This window comes from Apaloderma vittatum, unplaced genomic scaffold, assembly GCF_000703405.1.
Source record: "Apaloderma vittatum isolate BGI_N311 unplaced genomic scaffold, ASM70340v1 scaffold23125, whole genome shotgun sequence".
NCBI lineage: Eukaryota > Metazoa > Chordata > Aves > Trogoniformes > Trogonidae > Apaloderma > Apaloderma vittatum.
The window spans coordinates 26882-46763 of record NW_009717984.1 but is presented as its reverse complement, the minus strand read 5'-3'; the positions used below and the strand labels follow the sequence as shown (position 1 = coordinate 46763).

The 19882-nt window shown below is 45.7% G+C and overlaps 2 protein-coding genes across 2 annotated transcripts; both read left to right on the top strand.

Moving 5' to 3' along the window:
- Positions 1-6: 6 nt before the first annotated feature.
- RBBP5 (retinoblastoma binding protein 5) lies at positions 7-7262 on the top strand. Its single transcript, XM_009870108.1, has 12 exons — positions 7-181; positions 561-701; positions 1166-1328; positions 1777-1886; positions 2051-2170; positions 2427-2580; positions 2686-2757; positions 3337-3454; positions 3813-3882; positions 3998-4227; positions 4526-4720; positions 7237-7262. The coding sequence occupies exons 1-12, from the start codon at positions 39-41 to the stop codon at positions 7260-7262; spliced, it is 1542 nt and encodes a 513-aa protein (XP_009868410.1). The 5' UTR covers positions 7-38.
- Positions 7263-10050: 2788 nt separating this feature from the next.
- Positions 10051-10839, top strand: TMEM81 (transmembrane protein 81). Its single transcript, XM_009870109.1, has one exon. The coding sequence runs from the start codon at positions 10051-10053 to the stop codon at positions 10837-10839; it is 789 nt and encodes a 262-aa protein (XP_009868411.1).
- Positions 10840-19882: the final 9043 nt, after the last annotated feature.

Sequence of the window (19882 nt, the reverse complement as noted above, 5' to 3'; positions counted from 1 at the left end):
CCCCGCAGGAGGCCGATGGCACGCTGGACTGCATCAGCATGGCCCTCACCTGCACCTTCAACCGCTGGGGCACGCTGCTCGCCGTGGGCTGCAACGACGGGCGCATCGTCATCTGGGACTTCCTGACCAGGGGCATCGCCAAAATCATAAGCGCTCACATCCACCCCGTCTGCTCCTTGTGGTGAGAAAAGGCTGCTGCTTTTCTTTTTTTTTCTTTCACAAAAACCCTGACTTTGGCGTTTAGTTGCAATTGAGTTCGTACCTTACACACCAGGTACAAGAGGCTGTTCTTAATTGTGTTACTCGAGCCTGCGTTTGGTGAGCGTCAGGTGCTCTGATTCCTGAAATGGAATCAGCCAGCTGGGGGATGCTCTCTTGCCTTTCGGGGGGGTTAGTTTCCTTTAAGAAAGCTTAGAAATGCCTTAAGCCCACTTAACATTATTTGAACATTACTCTATTTTTCATACTAGTGGATTTATATCGGACAACTTGAAACTGTGGGTGCGTGTTTTCTACATTTAAGGAGTAACTTTTCCTCGAACTACCTCTCGTTACTGTAGCTGGAGTCGAGATGGTCACAAACTGGTGAGTGCTTCGACCGATAACATTGTGTCGCAGTGGGATGTGCTCTCTGGAGACTGCGACCAGAGATTTCGGTTTCCTTCGCCTATCTTGAAAGTTCAGTACCACCCTCGAGACCAGTAAGTCCTCTGATAAAAAGGGTTGAATGCTGTTATTTTGGTAGAGTTACTGACTATTTAAATGTTTTTACTGCAGTTTGCAAAGCCGATTTTTTCCAAGTCCCACAGATTTTTTTTTGGTGTCTCATCTTGTGGATTTGTTGTGGCTCTTTTTGTTGTGAAAATATCAGGATGGGAGGAGGGTAAACAAGGGAATGGTTCTTGGAAATGTGTAGAAATGTCTTCCTGAGTTTACAACTTACTGCATAAACTTGGAGAAGCTTCTAGAGAAAGAAACAAAGTAAAAATAGATACCAGCTTGATGTCACACTGTGATTTAAGTAACAAAGATGAAATAAAGTAATAAAAATACAGAGAAATTCTGTATGTCTTGGTATAGATTGAGGGTGTTTTTTTTCTGCTTTTAAATGTGGAAATTCTTTTCCAGAGCAGAGACTGTTAATTCTTCTTCTGCTGCTTTGCAGAAACAGAGTTTTGGTTTGTCCCATGAAGTCGGCGCCGGTGATGCTGACGCTGTCGGACTCCAAACACGTTGTCCTGCCCGTGGATGATGACTCTGATCTCAATGTGGTGGCCTCCTTTGACAGGCGAGGGGAATACATTTATACGGGCAATGCCAAGGGGAAGGTGAGGCTTCAGCAGGCGGCCCTGGGTACGATAGCTCAGGTTACTCCCTGTCTTTATGGAGATGCTTAACGTCTCTGGGTTGCAGTCTTTGTTCTAGTATATAAATAAAGCTTCCTGAATGCCTTTGGAATGATTGATACCGCATCGGTACGATCTTCTGAAGAAAGCCTCACACCTTCTTGTTGGAGGCTCAGCTGAGTTAGGTCTTTGTGGTGCTCTTGTCTTTGACCATATTTGTTGGATCCTTTCCCAGTGTGAATAAACTTAATGTTTATGTCGCAGAACTGTCACAGAAACTGTAGTAGAACTACAGTTGCAGAATCCCAACTTTTCCTGTGTAGATTGCTGAGGCTTCGCTTGTCAGGGTTAGTAGCTGATGCGAAAGGTACCAAAAGGGGAAGGAGTTACAGTGAAGACGCTGATTGCCTTCTGTCTCCTTAATCTGCAGATTTTGGTCTTAAAAACAGACACTCAGGATCTTGTTGCTTCCTTCAGAGTGACAACTGGAACCAGCAACACCACAGCCATTAAATCGATTGAATTTGCTCGGAAAGGAAGGTGAGTTGATCTACCAAGTGGTACCTTTAAAGATGAACTGAAAAATACAAGGCAGACTGACAGAGCATACAAAAGCCTACAGTTCTTTCATGGAATGTACTCCGATTCTTTTTATTTTCTTAGTCCTTTAATGCAGCACATGTTCTGTGCCCTCCTTTCTACAGCTGCTTTTTAATAAACACAGCTGACCGGATAATCAGGGTGTACGACGGCCGGGAAATTCTAACTTGTGGACGAGATGGGGAGCCTGAACCGATGCAGAAGCTGCAGGATTTAGTGAACAGGTGAGAGGCAGTAGTAGAGTGGCTGGTCAGCCTCACTTGAAGAGGTGAGGTTTATGTGTTTGGGGCCAATGGGAGTGTCTTGGTGAAGGGTAGTTCAGTATCTTACTTGGTATTTTAATTTGAAACCTGTCTGTCTCAATTTGCTTTGAATTTTAAATAGTGTTTGTGGATGGGATTATATAAGACCTCAGTCTGGAAAACAAGTTCACTCTGCAGTCCTCCATCCTCTTTAACTGGTGACGCTCTTTGCGTGCAGGACGCCGTGGAAGAAGTGCTGTTTCTCTGGTGACGGTGAATATATAGTGGCCGGGTCAGCACGACAGCATGCCTTGTACATTTGGGAGAAGAGTATTGGAAACCTAGTGAAAATCCTCCACGGGACCAGAGGAGAGCTGCTCTTGGATGTAGCAGTAAGAGAACTGTCTGCTATTACTACGTTTCTTGATATTTTGAAAACGAAGTTTTCTTAATTCTGTTTACCAGTGAAGCTTCTCCTCTTTTTGAATTAAATCCAGTGGCATCCTGTCCGACCGATCATAGCTTCTATTTCGAGTGGGGTTGTGTCAATCTGGGCTCAGAATCAAGTGGTGAGTCGTTTAGATCTTTTCCTGTGAGAGTTCCCCAGTGGTCTCCCGTCTTACTGAACCGAATGGCTGTGTGTTGAAAATCCTTTGTTCAGTCCCCCGTTCAGGAAGTCTTTTGGCTTCACCTGCCTGACTTGATGTACCTTTGCCATCTTGTTGAATGCAAGGATGGTGCTCACATTTCAGTTGCTGAACTACTTAAGCTTGATATTAAATCTTAAATATCGTCACAGGGACGTTTTGTAGGGGAGTGGTGTCCTTTTGACCGTGGTGTGTAAGTACAGGAGAGCTGAGTGAGCGAACCAAAACTGAACTGGCTGGATGTGAACGCACAGCTTTGGTTTGTGATGTACGTGGCAATATTTAAGGATTCTTATAGTGGTGTGTTTTCAGTAGGAGCTAACTTGGGCAGTTCCTAATTTGTCATGTGACTGCGGACCTAAGTGAGACATAAATTTTTTTTGGTGTGATCTTGTGTCTTGGGGAATTTCAATGCAGAACGAGATTGTCATCGTGTGAGTCTTCGCTATGGCTGCTGTTCCTTTGGCGTAAGGTAGAAACCGTTTTGAATCTGTGGTTTAGGAAAACTGGAGTGCCTTTGCACCTGACTTCAAAGAGCTGGATGAAAATGTGGAATATGAAGAGAGAGAGTCGGAGTTTGACATTGAAGATGAAGATAAGAGTGAACCAGAGCAGACAGGTACTACATAAACCATGCTTCAGTGTAGCAAATAGTTTGTCGTGTTAACTGACAAAACAGGAGTGGATAAATAAAGATGTGTGGATTAAGGCTATCCGTGTGATTGTGCCAATTGACCTGCAGCACTCTTATAGAAAGCCGTAGCCGGGGTTTGGATGGGTGACGTTGCAGCTTGGCCACTTGGTGGTGCCAAAAAATTGTGCCTCGTTAAAGACCATGCTTAAAATGAGGAAGGAAATAAGGGTTGTTCTCAGCATACCACAGAGCTCCCCTCACTACCAGTCGGTCCCTTTTTTTTTCTAAGTAGTTTGCTCTTTTCCGTACTGTCTTTAAGTGATCTTTTCTCCCTGGTTCTCAGGTGCTGACGCTGCAGAAGATGAGGAAGTGGATGTAACTAGCGTGGATCCCATTGCTGCCTTCTGTAGCAGGTGAAAGAATATATTGTTTAAAATAGGAATAACAAAATGTGTCGCTAATATTCCTTGTGTAATATGTTACAATAACCTGTAGCTTTAAATGAAAGCAGGTTTTTTTCGTTCACAGTGATGAAGAACTGGAGGACTCCAAGGCTCTGCTTTACTTACCTATTGCTCCTGAAGTTGAAGATCCAGAAGAAAACCCGTATGGACCTCCACCAGATGCTGTTCAGAGTTCTTTAACTGATGAGGGAATAGGTTCTGAGAAGAAGAGGCAGTCCTCCTCTGATGGGCCTCAGGCACCAAAGAAGAAGCCCAAAACCACCAACATTGAACTACAAGGAGTACCTAACGATGGTGCGTAGAAGCTGCCCTTAGTTTAGTGCCGTTCTGCGTCTGAGATGGTTTTTAGCTTTGCCTGAAGACCCGTAGTTCAGAAGGTCGCTCCTTCATTTCCCTTGAAGTCACTTCTTACAACGGTTATTAATAGCTGCCAGCTCTGCAGATTTGGTGGTCTTTTGCAAGCTGGCAATGAGTAAAGACATCCTGAAACTGTCGTTTTGAATGCTGATCCTATCTAGTGCCGAGGGCTGCACGTGCTGACAGAAGCATCTTAAGGAACCGTTGGCTCTGGTAACACGTTGTCTCTCCGCAGAAGTCCATCCGCTGCTGGGTGTGAAGGGAGATGGTAAATCCAAGAAGAAGCAAGCAGGCAGGCCTAAAGGATCAAAAGGTAAAGACAAAGATTCTCCATTTAAACCGAAACTCTACAAAGGGGACAGAGGTGCTTTACCTCTGGAAGGAGCAGCGAAGGGTAAAGTGCAGGCGGAGCTGGGACAGCCTTTGACAGGTAAGGAACCCAGCGTGAGCGGCATTGGCTTGCTTGGTGGCCTTGCTTTGTACAGACTCTGACTTCGTGCAGTCGTAGCATTTTATCTCCCCCGATGGCGCTCGCTCACTGAATGTTTCACTGCTGTCAAGGACAGGCAAAATTTGTCGTAAAACTGACAGCCGTGCCCGCGCTGTTACGTGTCGAGAGCGCGTCGGGTTTTTAATAGAGGTTGAGCGGTATTTCAAAAGCAAAAAATCTTTTTCTAACTTTAATCTTTTCGATGGATTCTTATCGACCCTTAATGTAAACAGTAATAACGTTTGGTTTTGGTGGGTTGATTTTGAGGGGGAGAAATGTAAATGGTGAAGGGTTCTGAAGGTGAAATTGGCATTTTGTGTCATCAGTACCGGGCGGAGTGATGAAGAACGGAAAGTTTCTCTAAGTGGAGCTAGGAAATGGCACATCCATTATGGCTCGTTTGATAAACCAACCCTGAGATACAATTCAAGAGCTGAAGTTTCTGTTTCTAGCTCTGCAGCAGCCTTAGGTAAATTCCAGGAAGTACAGTGGCTGTTTATGGGGGTAGGTTTTGGTGAGCTTTTCTCCTTTTTATTTTGCCATATTTTGTTGGTTGCGTGCTAAAACAAGACTGTTGAGGTCACGTTTTTTGCAGCCCAGACTTAGTCTCAGAGAGGCTGGATGTTTCCCATCTCTTTCATTTGCTACTTGAGCTTCTTACTTGGGAAAAATTCATTTAAGCACCGTGAAGAAAGCACATGTTTGGATTAAGTGATGTGGACTCCATTTTATTTATTTTTTTTAGATTGTAATGAAGAACTCGGGGTTGATATATAGACAGTATCCAAGTCACAATGTGATTGATACAGCAAATTTTGCGTTTCCTTGAACTCAGCAGCCGCTGCTGTGGGTTTTAGACTGTGATTTTATTCCCCCTGTCCCGCCCCTCACTGCTAGTCCTGTGCTGCCCACCTTGCTCATTCTCCATCCTGCTCAGCTCCTGTTTCCTTGCTTGTACTAGTACTGATAATTGTTATTTTCAGAAAAAAAGGGAATAGGATAAAATAAACTTAGTCTATACGGGTGAAAACATGGTAGATGTTTTCCAGGCTTCCATTTAAAGCTTTCGAACTGCACCTTGTGAAATCCAGAAATTAAACAGGATCCAAGAACATCCTTAGACCTTGTTTGTAGCCTGGGAGGTACTGAGCAGCTTCTAGCATCAGATTTATCAGACTTCTCAAGGTATTAAGGGGCACCCAGTATGTTTTAAGGTGTGATAGTAAGGAGTGATCTGGATTGTGTGGATCCTCAGGTGTCTTTGCTGGCATCTGTTACAGTCCTGACTGCCCTGGTGTACCATGCTGGGGGGACAAGACTGGTTTGAAGCCCAAATGAGTGTAACTGTTCATGTCATCAGCAGACCAGCTGATTGCACTGCTGATGAGCATGACCATGTGCAAAAGGCTAAGACTAAAACTTTCTAAAATTTGCTTTTGGTCTTTGTTGGCTGTAAGCACTTCAAGGTGTTTTTCTGTGGTGTCACTCTTTAGCTTGACTGAGCTAAAGGCAGATAATCAATATGGCTGTGATGGGCTTCCATCTCTCGTTGGAACCTGTTGTTGTGCTCACGTCTGCAGTGCTGTGGACTTAGGATCTGGTAGATCCATGCAGTAGATCTCAGTGGTCAGTGTTGGAAGTGTCTACACGAGTCCTGTTGCAAGAACAGAAAGAAAACTGTCGCTTGGATCTTCCCAAGCTCACAGTAGTCTCTTAGTCCATCAAGTTCACATCTGTCTTCCTTGCTTCTCTTTACGGCTTGCGCTTACAATTCCTATTTTGGGCAGCCAGTTTTTTCTTGAGTTTCTGCCAGGCTTCTCAATTCAAGTAGCCACCTGCCTGAGAATCCCAGAGCCAGACTGCCTTTGCTGTCTCTTGTGCATGAAGCTGTTAATTCTGCCAGGTGCTGTTGCTTTCCAAAGTAACTAATCAGTTGCTAAACCAGCCACGCAACAAGCATTTGTCCTCTGGTAAATGTTGGATTCTTCAAGCTCCTGTGTCAGAATCAGGTTTCAGTATAAGCAAATGGAGAAGCTCAATCCATTTCCTAGTTTCGCAATAAAACCTTTAATGGTGATCTGGTTTGACCCAAACTTGGGTGGAACTTGTTGTTTTCAGTTGGGCTTTTGCTCTGAGATTGGGATTGACAAATCAAAAAAATTGTACACCAGGTAAGTTTGCTTGCGACTTTGTGGCGTAAAAACTCAAGAGTTCCTCAGCCACCTTGTCCATGCCTGTGCATGTGATCTCAAATACAAATGCAGAAATACTGGAGGTCCTAATTTGTTGTAGATAGTATCTTGTTGATTTTTTCTCATTCTGAGAAGAATGGCTTTAGCTGGAAAGCCTCGTTCTCTTTCATTTTTTTTCTGGAAATGCTACTGTATTTGGTGGTTTCAGGTTTCTGTTTGAGTCTCATTTACTTACTTTTCATCTGCCTTTGATCTCTTTAGCAGGTGGTGCCATCTCAGAATTGTTGTGAAGACACTCGTCTTTATCTTCCTGTATTCTTTCCTGTATTGGCACCATAATGTGGGAAATAGATGAAATGCTCAGTCAGAGTGGACTGACTAATACAGCAGACTGTCCATGGATTCAGGGAGTGACTTTTGTAAGACATGAATATCGAAGAGGAAACGGCCTTCATTCCTCCTTAACTGCCTCTTCGTGGAACCGTGTAAGATGCTGACTCTCAGGTCATGCGGTTTGCAAAGAGACTGACTGGACTGCCTTTGGGCTGACCTCTCTAACTACCCCGAAAGGGAGCTGGTACCCAACACTCTGCCACTCCAGAGCCGATCAGCCATTATCTTTTAAACTTAAAAATCTTTTAAACTGTTCCTGGATTGAAGAATACCCAGAGCGTGTATTTTTATTCCTGAATGCCGTGTGACTGCGTGGCCTCCAAACTTCCCTTCCTTTGCTGTTAATTTTCATTTCAAGTGAGTTTGTTAAGTCTTTCTCCGCCAGCTGCGTTACCCCATCAGCTTTTCCCTTAGCTCTGCGTGACGTCTCCTGTGCTGACACGCTTAGTGAGACGCTGCTGCTGATTATGTGCCAGGTTTGATTTCATCTCAGGTGGATGGAGATCTAACAGGAAAGAATCAAGACACTCTCTGAAGTGTGCAAAGGATGTATCTTCATATTGTGAATATTTTAGACATGAAGGATGACTCTGCTCATGGGAGAAGGAACGAGTGAAAGTAGCTCTAGATAAATACTCAGTTTATATGCCTTCTTCTGGTCTCTGATATGTTGACAGTTTCTTCCTGCCCTTGCAAGTGTTTTTATTCCATCTTTTTCCTGCGAGGCGCCCTACCACGAACAATTGGTGTCCTCTTTAGCTGGTAGGTACTGGCAGTTAGAGAAAAAACAGAACCAACTGAAACAATTAATTTTTCTTTTATTCCCACACACACACGCTTCTGGATCAAGAATGAAAGGAAGAGGAATGCTAACAGCTCATTCCCAGCCATGCGTTAACCTGTTATTCCTTAAAAAAAAATTGTAATATTTTTCTTGTGGGAATGGGAAGAGACACTTTCTTTCTCCAGTACCTGCAGCCTGACACCTGTCTGTACTAGATCAACTGCCTGGTAAAAGAAAGTTTTCATTCCTAACGCCCCTTTTTTATAGACTTCTGTAGTTCCTATGCAATTACTATCAGATTTTCCCCAGATGTAATTATTTGAGTTTATCTCTATGTATTTAAATATTCAGAGTGTCCTGCAGACACTGAAAATGGAGGAGTCATAAAGGGGTTTATTATTTTGCAGTCGGAAGTATGCAGTAGTTGCATGAGAGATAAGCATGAGAAGAAGAGAGATGTTCTAAATCAGAAGGTTTCTAAAACTGGTATTTTAATTTCCTGCTTTGGTGCGGTGACCTGCTTCATTTAATGAAATTCATTCCCCTGTGTACAGTATTTTCTTTGTTCTTTCTGCTTGTAGGATGACTCGCATCTTTCCTGAATCACTGTTTTGTCAAATTCTCCCGTCTGTGGCGTGGCTCACCCCATGAGCTTTAAAAGATTCACAGGCAATGGTCCTCTAGCCTGTTTTGAAACGTATGATTTGCCACAGGCTCCAGCCTCCATCTTTGTTAAAACTTCTCTGTACAGTGTATATGTCCTTGGTTTATTTTCTTCCGTCTTTTATTTTATTTTTTTTTGGTATCTGTAGTTTTGTACAATATTTGTCAGATACTGGCTTGGCGGTAGCGTATAGCGGTGATGTTAGTTTTTGTGTTTGTAAATAAAGAGATGTGTTTTATTTCCTGAAGTCAATGGGTAAGTCTTGGCTTTTCCATGCATCTGTGATTATTTATATTGCAACGGTGTTCAGGAATCCTACAGCACAAACACGTGCCTTCACCGCAGCTCCTCTGAGGGATGCAGGAGGCTGGGGCTGGTGAATCCCTTCTGAATTCCCTTGCGGACTTGATGATCTCAGAGGTCTTTTCCAGCCTCAACAATTCCATGAGTACCACGGTGGGTGCCAACAGCCTGGTACGATTCTTTTTATGAACCTTGGGCTTCAGACTCGGGAGTTCTTTGTTCTCCCTCGGAAGTTTTGCTACGTTCCGACCCCGGCAGCGGGACTGTGACATCGGCACCGCGTGCTCACGGAGACGTGAGTGACCTCCCAGCCCTGCGTGGTTTATGTTGTCAGAGATAAAAAACCGCTCCGGTTGCCTTGGATTTCAGTGCTGTCGGGTGACCTAGAGGCTGAAATCGTGTTCTTAGGATCTCGGTAAATACGAGAGTGCTTTGGGGATATGCACATGGGAGGCAGAACTGTGCAGGTGCTGCGTGAGGAATTATCATTTCCTTATGCTCGACAGCTTTATTTTAAGGGTTCTGGTAATGATTACTTATAGTGCTTTAGAGTTGGAGGGGAAAATTAAACTGGAGCAGTACTTCTTTACAGTGGAAATTCGTCTGAAGTAGTAATATCTTGGAGAGAAGGCAGGGCTTAATCTTTTTTAACTTGTCAGATAGATCTCATTTGCTGGGATGTAGTAGATTAAAACGTTCTGTTGCCTTGTTACAAGAACTGAATTACTCTTCACGTTCCGACTGATGCAGTCATGTGTTGCATCTTCTTTGGCAGCGTTGTGCTTCAAGCCTGTCGTCTCGGGGGATTTTTTCTAGTGGAAGATGGTGCTGGTGACATGTCAGTTTAAAGATTTACAAAGAATGACTTTGTAGTTTTTTGACTACTGAATTTGTGTGACTTTAGAAGGCAACGTGTCTGGTTGATAACCCCAACATGAAGACCCTGGGGATCGGCCACATCCTTGTGATGTTACATTGTGCTCTCTACCTACCTTTGGTGGTTTCCTCTGACAAAGTCACCATCCCGCCAGAGCTGAAGTCGGTGGTGGCGAGAATTGCGGTCAACGCCACAGCCTGCAGCGTCACCTGTGGGCTGGGCTTCAAACTGGAGGAGCTGTGCGAGATCACTCCCTCCGGAGAGAGGAGAAATTGTACTTTGGAGAGGTCCGAGTGCCTCACCAACTGGATTTGTGGTTTGCTCCACTTCACTGTCCCTGCGGGCAAACCCTTCGAGCTCAGCTGCCTGGACTCTGACGCCAGCAGGCTCGGGAGCAGAGGCTATGGCTGGACGTGGAGCCTTGCCTATGGCCTCGTCACCACAAACGATGTGCTCTTCAAACCTTTTAAAAACCCCGAGCCCGTCGTCAGGTTTTCCGCCACCAGGGAGGCTGATGCGGGGACTTACCGATGCGACGTGCGGAAGTTGAAGACGCTCAAAGTCGTCAAGAGGATCTATTTTGGGGTCAGGGTGATCCAAAGTAAGTTGGTGGATCTGGACTTTGAAAAATCTTTGACTCGGGAACAGAAGTTAGCAGCGATTGAGGAGGAAGGAAACGCAGGAAATAGCACCTATGAAGAAATGCGAGAAAAGCAGAGCTTTGAGCAAGCAGAACTGTTATATAAAGGCTTGACAGTAGCTGGAATTGGAGTGATCGTGGCTCTCTTCGTGAAAACAATTCTCTACGTCCTGAAGATTTTCAAAAGGAGAGCTGCACAGCAATGAACTCAGATTTTATGCCATCTCATGTCTCCCTCTATTTATTAGTATTGGTGCAGTATTTCAAGGCAATGCTTCTAATTTTTTTTTTCCTTTCCTCTGGCCGCCACAGTTTCTATTAAATATTTTCCTAAGCTTCGGTGTCTGGTGAGTTAGTACTGGACTGTAGAACCAAAGTTTGAGTCTTAGTGGAGTGGTGCAGGCAGTAGCTCCGGGTGGGCCAAGGCAATTTGCCTCCACATTGTGTGAAAGGATGGTCTGGAATGGGCCAGGCAGGAGTTGGAGGACACTGAGCCACGGAAAACTGCTCTCTGCTCCTTGCAACCTGCTTCGCTGGGCTCCTTTATTTTACCTCTAAGTGTTGTTTGTTTTTTTTAATAAGTTGCGATCCTTATTCCTGTCTTGTTTCCTCAGATTTCTTCTGCCTTGCCGAGCGCTCTGTGACCTGACACAGCTCGCCGTTTGGCAGGTGGTGCTTTCATCACGAGGTGCAAAGAAGCTCACACCCTTGCGAGGTTTCCTGGCTCTCCACTGTCCTTTCCATCACACCCAAGCGGTCCAGTTTCAGTGGCTGTGGGGTGGTGTGGGGATGAGGGGTGGCCTCTCCTCAAGAGAGATTTTTCTTCCTTTAGCCTGGAAAGCTGTGAAGTGTTCAAGCGACACTTTTGTAGTGTGAAATAACGAAGCGGGGAGCGTTGGGTAGCACAGCAAATCTTCAGTTTGAGCACTGCTGCTTAAGAACATAACTGGATGGTTTTAATCATGTCTCAGAGCTGAGCTGATCCCTAAAATCTTTAAGGGGAGAGGAAAGGAAGAGTTCAGTGGGTTTGTGGATCTTTCATTTTTCCTGGTGATTAGTAAGTATGAAACATGCAGCGACTCTGTAGCGAGTATTGTTTCCCCCTTGGTAGCAGAACGTACAGAGAGACCTGTTAAGTGCCTTTTCTTCCTACTGTCTGTCTCTTACTTTGCAGCAAACACCTGTATTTACGGGCTGAGCCCACTGCTGCATCAGGCCCTGAATTCTCCCCTGGCCAAGTGCTGGTGGCAGCAAAGCTGGGGCCGCTGTCCCCCGCGGGATGGAGAAATGCTGGCTTTGCCTCTTCACCTTTCCTGCTAAAAACAAACACCCACAAGCTGTGAGATATCTTTGGGGCTGGCCCCCCTGGGTGAGGGTGAGTCCAACTATGCACCCTCCAACCGTATGCAACAGCATTTCTCTCTTGCCTCAAGCTTTCCCTGCTACTGCTGGAAACAGCCTGAGACGGGGCCTTGCCCCAGGCTCCAAGAGACGCTGGAGAGAGCTGCAGGGATGCAGTAACAGCTGCTGAAAAGCTCATTTAGATCAACTAGGGGCTAATGCCTGAAAGAGAAATATATACTGAGAGCAGAGAATTTGAAATCTGGTTTAGGAAACGTGGCGACGTGAGGCTGAGGTGACTGAAAAAAAAAAAGCAGATGATACAGAGGCAGAGCTCTTTTTGTCTGTTGGAGGTGAAGAAATGGGTGATCAAATTTGTGGATGAGAGACACCCATCACAGGAGTGGGGAAGCTGCACTCCTGCCCGTTCTGCTGCGTGGGATGAGACCTCCTCGGGTCAGGTTTGGAGCGGGCTGTGGGATCCCCTCTCTGCTGAAGAACTCTGCAGAGCGGGGAGAGATGTGCTTGGTTTGGGAGCTAATGGTTAAAATCAACAAAGAGCAGCTGTCCCATCTGGAAGAGCCTCTCTGCTCTTTGTAATGTAAATGCAGGGGCTTGCTTCCCCTGGGCAGCTGTGTTTTAGAAATGCAGAAAGATTACATGAAAGGTCCTGGACAATCCATTTTCTCACTGCTTAGCTGAGCAGGTCACAGTGGCAGCCAAAAAGGTCCTTATCTTTTTATTGTGTCCTCTTTTTTTTTTTTTTTTTAAGAGGAGCCAGATGACTGGAATGGAAGAGATTAATATTTTTTCTTTAATGCTTTTTTTTAAAGATAGAGGGCTGTGAGGGACAGTGCAGCTCCAGAGATCAGAAAGGGTAGGACTGGGCCTCTTCTGGACACCTGCTGTTTGAAACGGCACTTTCCTTGTGTGCTTTTGGAGCTCTGCAGCAATCTGAAAGTGTTCAAGGCCAGGCTGGACGAAGCCTTGAGCAACCTGATGTAGCAGGAGATGTCCCTGCCACGGCAGGGGGCTTGGAAATGGATGATCTTTGAGGTCCCTTTGAACCCAAATCATTCTATGATTCTGTGTTGGGTGATGTTTGCATTAGCAGGTCTGCTGGGGATGGAGGAGGGAAGGGAGAGCTGGAGGAAGGAAAGGTCACAAAAAGGGAATAGGGCGAGTCAGAGGTGTGGGAGGTCGGTGACAGCAGGTGAAGCAAGGACCTTTTGAAACAGCTAGCTCTCCCGTCCCTGCATTTCTTTCTGTCTCTTCCTGTAATATGTATGTTTTCTTTGTCATTGTCCCTGCTATTCCCAACATAACTGACTAAATTACAGGGGAAAAAAAACCCCGGTGTCTCTTTCTGCTCTGAATTGGTGCCTAAACTTTTTTTTTTTTTTTAGTTTGTCTGCCTCACCTGGAGGAGAGGATGGCAGGGACTGCACCCAACCCTGTGTGTTCCCAGTTCCCAGCTGGAGGTTTTTCTGTCCTACAGACCTCTGCTGCTGGTCCTGAGTATTAGGAAGCAATTAGTATTGTACATACTCAAGCCAGACAGATTGTGTGAGGGAGGAAGTCAATTTGCTAATGGCATTAGCACTTGGAAAGAAGAAGGTAATAACAGAATGGTGAGGCATAGGCAGCTGTTTAAATTGCTGTTATCTACTGAAGCTTATCTAAATTGAATAAGTAGATTGCCTTAACTGCTGGATCTTGAATGGCAGCAAAGAGGAAAACAAACCCCATATGCTGCTTTTGCACCAACTGACGGGCTGACTCTTCCACCCTCTGCACATTGATCTGTGTTAATTCTCTTACTTGTTCCTGCTGTTGCCTGCAGCAGTTCAGGGATCTGCTGGAATCTATCGGATGGTGCAGCTCTCAGGCTCTCATGTTCTTGTTCCCCCTTTCCCACTCTGCGCTTTGGCTGATTTATCCAGTATCTCATTTACCATATCTCAGTCCTTCGCACAGGATAAAGGAGGTAGCTGGAAATGTGGTAATTTTCTTTAATGACCTTTGGGTCTGTAAAATATCTTTCCTAGCCAGGTATTTTGGAGCGTTTTATGAAATAGCAGTGGATCTGTTTCTGTGGAAGCAGCAGTTGGTGAGCTGGTGCTGGCTCTCTGGGACCGATGGGTGGAGGTGATGCCTTACAGCATCCTTCATCCCGTGTTGGCGTGCTCTCTCCGCAGGGCTGTGCTTTGCCTTTCCAGTAGGACCCGTGTGCTTGTTGGCGAGGAGGCATTTGTCTCCGTGATTTATATCACGTGCAGCGGCGTGTAATGATGGCTCTTGAGAAAGCAGGAGCGCCCTTGCAGGGGACGAACTGAGGAGGGATTCATCTCGGTCTCGGCCGCTCCCCGCTGGTTTCTTTAATGATGCTGCCCTCACCTTTTCAAAGCCCCTTCGCGGCAGAAATCCCCGAGCTAATTACGGCGCTCGTGATGAGCGGCCTCGCCTGCAGCTCTGCAGAGCACGGGGCAAAGGGGCAGGAGCCCGCCTGGGGTCTGAGGACAGCTGAGCCCACCCTTGTCAGACCCTTTCTTGGGTGTGTTTTGCCATCAGGACCCAGAGGTTAGGGACTAGCAGCGTTTGTGACAGCCAGCTGTGTCACCTCCAGCTGTGGGTGGCTGGAGCTTCTGGGAAGAGGAGGAACAGCTGCTTTCCCTCCATCCATGCCTCCTCAGGGACTCAAGAAGGGATCTTGGGAGCACGTCTTGCCCTATGATCAAGCCTGGTGTTTCTTTTAGGGGCTGCACGAAAGTGAATGCGTCCAGGGTGGGCTGAGGGAGAGGGTTTGGCTGAGGTTCCCTGCGAGCCAGGGCTGCTGAGCCCCGTTTCCCCTCTGTCCGCTCTCCAGCACGGCTGCTCCTGGCTTCAGCTAAACCCCAGTGCCTGTCTCACTTAGAGCTGTTCCAGGTGATCTCTTGACAACCTTCCCAGAGGTAGAAGGAAGCCAATAGATTGGGTTTTTATTTTTTTTTAAAGCCAGAAGGAGTGACTGATGAATTAATCTGATGTAACATAGACCAGATGATTTCATGCAGTGCTTCTTGCAATGATGGAAAGTATTTTCTATAGTGTAAGTGAACCTTTGCAAGCCTGCTAGCTTGTGGCTGATCTAGGGGATAGCATTCTTGGAAGACTTCCAATCTTGGTTTAAAGGCTGTGATTGACGATGAAGCTTTTTGGCAAGATTTTCCAATGAGCAGTTACCCTTTCTGCTAATAAGGGGCAAGGAATTTTTACTTTTGAGTGTTCTAGCATTACTTCCGAGCCATTGGAATACCAGCCAGAGGAAGCATATTATATTAACATCTTTAACCAGACCATCAACCCCCTCCAATTCCTTGCCCCAAGGACAGTCTCTCCTCTTTTGGCTAGTTATCACTGTCATAGGACAGAATTTGAATTTCTTATATACTTATTTACTAATATATACTTAACTTTTGCTGAAGGGTACAGCTCCATGTAGATGGGATCTCGCTGGGCTCATTGTTTGTGTTAGTATGTGCGATTGGCAGTCGGGAAAAATATAGTCCTGGGCCAGGGAGACTCGAGCAAGCAAGGTACTAATTGCATTTAAAGCTGGACTGAAGTACTCCGGACTCCAGTAGTAGTCTAAAGTCTCTGAAGATCTTTATTTATGAACTGCGTGCTACTGGAGCCAATAAATAACCATAGTTACAGTAAGTACAGTAGGCTTACAATGTTTGCCGATCGGTTTTCTTAAAAAAGTAGTGTACAACAAAGTTACTGGGAAGAAAGCTGCCCTGTTTGTGTGTAGTGGGGCCGGATTAAAATTATTCACAGCAGAGGGTTTCTGTGGATGGGGGAATAGCTTTGCAGGTTTGGAACAGATGGGATTTAGACCCTCCCAGGCATTAGCTGAATGTGATGCTTGTGTTATCCACCTGATTCCTTGGGCAAAGCTATGAGCGTCTCCCACTCAGGGCACAACACTTCATCTGTCCTGCTGCAAAGGGGAGCTGTTCAAAAGTTCCTGATTCAAACTCCTGCAGCTGAGAGCCAGCCTAAAACCAGAAGCGCAATTTTCAGTCTGCAAGTTCCATAGTATCAGGTAGAAGACTGTTCTATGTTAAACATGAATATATCAGAACTGTAAAGCTCCTCTCCAAACATTTCCACCCTTGCAGCACCCTGTTCAGGTTGGGTTTTAGTATTGACAAGTAAGATGAACCCTGTGAAATGAGATGACTTTCCTTAGCGAGCCGTTACAAAACCCACAGCACTTAACTCATCCCTGTAAGTTAATCTCTAAAGCAAATGCCCAGAGCGATTCAGTGTAGGGGATTCTTAATGAGACAGGATATTGATCTGCAACTTAATGCAGTAGCATAAAGCCAGTAAATTCTGTTTAGATGCTGATATCTAAGTTTTCTCCCCCAGCTCTGAACACCTTTTCTTTTAACCCCCGTTCTGCATTTTAGGAAACTCTTAGCTGGCTTCACAGTAAGCTTATTCTAAATCTTTTGTTGGTGACTTTGGCCAGGCTTTAGATGTAGTTTTTCTAGAGCCTGGATGAAGTTTAACTAGGTACAGATGCTGCAGTTGCATGTGCAGATCCTTTTCTGTGGGTGAGCTAACTCTCTGATAAATAAAATGGCAGAACAGACTGCCTAAGACAAGGTGGCCTTTGTCTTAACGTGGCTCGTGTGTGGGTACAAAAACTGAGCTGGGTTTAGCCTGTAACCGCCTGGGCCTGAACTTGGCCTTTCTCAACCCCCAGTGTTGCAAGTGGAAAATCTTTTCTGTCCCACTGCCTCCCCAACGTGCCCTGTCCTTCACCCGAGGTGTTCCCCTGTGCTTATCCGAAGAGTTTGATAATGTCTCGCTGGCTTTTTTGCTCTGCAGCTTTGAAGTATCAACAAATACCCCTCAAAATTCCAAACAAATCTATGGGAGAGAGGCAGCCTGTTCACCCCTTGCATGGTTTAGAGCAAGTTGTAAGGCTGTTGTGATTATCACTAGGTCGTATCTTTTTGCATCTATTGGTAATCCTTAAAATACTGCAAAAACTCAGCAGTGGTTTGGGTTTAAAATGATGAAATGGTATGTACTGATGATTTACCTTCTCAAAAAAGAGGCGTAGCTTGGATTAGATTGAAGACATTGAACTTTCAAGGGGATCTGCTTGTCATCTGAAGGCTTTAGAAAATAACTATCCCATCAGTTTTACAAATTAAAATATGTTCAGCCCATTTGTAATGCAGAGCAGTGCAAACTGGAACGTTTGAAATCCAACTCATGTAGGCTTAGCGTCTTAGGTGAAATGTGCCTGTGAAGTAGTTTGAACAAAGGAATGTATGGAAAATGTATTAACCTTCCCAGGGAAACGCTGCAGGTGGCAGCTAGTGAAAAACCAGTGTCATCGCAGCATCTAGATACTGGCTTCACTGTGCCATAAAGCATCTTGTTTTCCAGCACTGTCATGTTCAATAAAACAGACGGAGCCACCGGTGTTCCCGGGCACATTCGGAAGCATCTGTTGAGACCGAGTTTCTGCAGGAGACGTTGCGTAGCCTGCGCTGAAGCTCGGCCCTTGACTTCTGCAGGAGCACCTCGCTTTGCTCGGCTTGCTTGTGAGAGCTCGCCCAACACGTGGACCATCAAAACACGTTCTTCAGCCCTGGAGGGGCCTGGGGCACCTCTTGGAGCGAATGAGCTGTGTCCGTGCGAGGGCAGTTAGTTTATCCCTTCAGAATCATTCTGGCTACAGCTAGTTCTGCATGTCAATCAGGTAACTGTTGCCCAAGCCCTGATTTCCTTTGCTGTTGTGCTAACACTGAATTCCTAATTTTCCTTTCCTCCCATCTTTTGTGGGAGGGAGGTCGAAGGCCCAGCAAGGTGCAGGGGGTAAGAAAAACACTGAATCAACAACATAAAACGTTTTGCCAAACAAGGCTTTCAACTGTCAATAAAAATATTTTAAAATCTTCAACAACGTAAATCATACAAAAATATAATTTATATTTAGCTGCTGTCCTTCTGAAAGAAGGGTTTCAGCCTGCTCGAGGGACAGAGGGGGTAATTTTTGGAGAGCTGCAGAGGGACCTGGGGGAAGCTCGGGACAGACTTCAGGCTGGTTCCCTGCCTGGGATCAGTGGGAGCTGTCGTCTTTTCCACTTTATCTTGAGTGTTGTTTGTTATGGAAGCTACCCTTTCTTCCTGCTGCAAATGTTTAGACTCTTTCCTTAAGTTTATTTTGTCTTTGCCTATTTCTTAACACATTTCTCTTGTTTACTAAACATGTAGGAGCCCTTCAGCCTCAGCCCGGAGCCTTGCTCTTTGCATCGCGCGGTGTGACCCTCCCGGGGCGTTTACCTTCTCCCTTCCAGGGCAGGCCAGGCACTAAAAACATTGGGATGGGATACTGTGAGTATAGGCAATAAGCACAGCTTTGGGAGGCCGGAGGTTTATGCATATGATCCCTCAAATGCCTGCTCAGGCCTGGGACACGACAGTTTTTAAGGGATTCGCAAGGGCAAGGGCTTGGCACCTGGTGCAGAAGCTGTGTCAGTCCCTTCTCATCGCACAGTCCCTTTGTCAGGGAGTTCTGGAACCCGGATTGCTCAGGCCAGCGGTGTTGTCTGCTGTGAGGGAGGAAGGTGCGGGCGGGGAAAGGTCCCCAGAAGGGTTCTTGGGGTATAGCCAGGAAGCAGCGTAACTCAGCTTCCGCTTCACTTTCGTCAGTTGTTTCACCAGGAGACAGGGGGATTTTAATATGCGACCTCTTTCCCAATCGTGTCGGTTAATGGTGCCGCCCTGTATGCCTTTGGCGTGCCAGCCCTCCCATTTACAGCAGCTGTGTGAGCCTTGCACCTGAAAACCAGGCTGACTTACTGGTTGGGTCACAATGTGGCAGTTCCCAGGTCGAGACTGGATTTTGGCTGGATGGAACTGGTTGTGTAGGGAGAGGAACCTGACCGAGGCCAGATTTTCCTTGCTGCCCCAGCGATGGCTTCCTTGAGTCTCCAGTTCTTGGTTAAATTAGGTAATATTCCTTTTTTTCCCTCCTTCAAGGCCCTCTCTCTATTGAAATTGGATAGGTTGACATCTCCGTTATTAGGCAAAACTACCTTTCCAAACTGGAAAATGCTAGAAAGCTTAGCCCTTCCCCTCCCCAATCAAAAAGGAAAGAAGCAAACAGCGTAACAAACCCCCAAAGCATATGGGAAATGGGTAACATTGGATGTTGCACCTCACAGCATCACAGTTGATACAAACAATAGGCTGGGCTTGCAAGTTAACACCAGTCTTGTAAAAAAAAGCTCTTTTAAACTTTGTTCACTGATCTTCAGCATGGGGCAGTGATCAATCTCTCTCGTGGCTTTATCTCCTTGAGCTGGTTGCTGCAGAATTTGGCTTGTATAATGAGGGGTGGAGAGGAGAAAAATGCTGTCCCATAATTTTTAGAAATGCCTGTGACTGGGGATCGGTATGGAACATGCTGATCATTGCAAAATCCTCAGTCCCCATCCTCCCCTTACCCCCCCAAAATTCGCTGTACAGATTTAAAAATAAAAAGTCGGGTTTAGCAGTCTCATTATTTTAGTACATGGCTTCATAAGGCAGAAAACCTACTGGATGAAGTTTGTGGGGCAGTTGGCTGCCAGAATTCGCCTAGAATCCTGCTTGGTTTCACTCGTTTCTTTAAAAAAATTTTCAACTCCTTAAAGACCCATGTCTTGTATGAAAGCTTATATTCTTCCAAAATGAACGAAAAAGGCCGATTCTTTCTTCCTCCCTTAAAACAATGTTGTCGAATCAATCCTTTCTCCTGCAGTGCTGCCGTGGAAGTTACGGCAGGTGAGTACTGAGTAGTTCCCCACCGGCTTGGGAGGCAGCGCGTCCGGCAGTCCTGTGCTGCGCTGGCCGTCG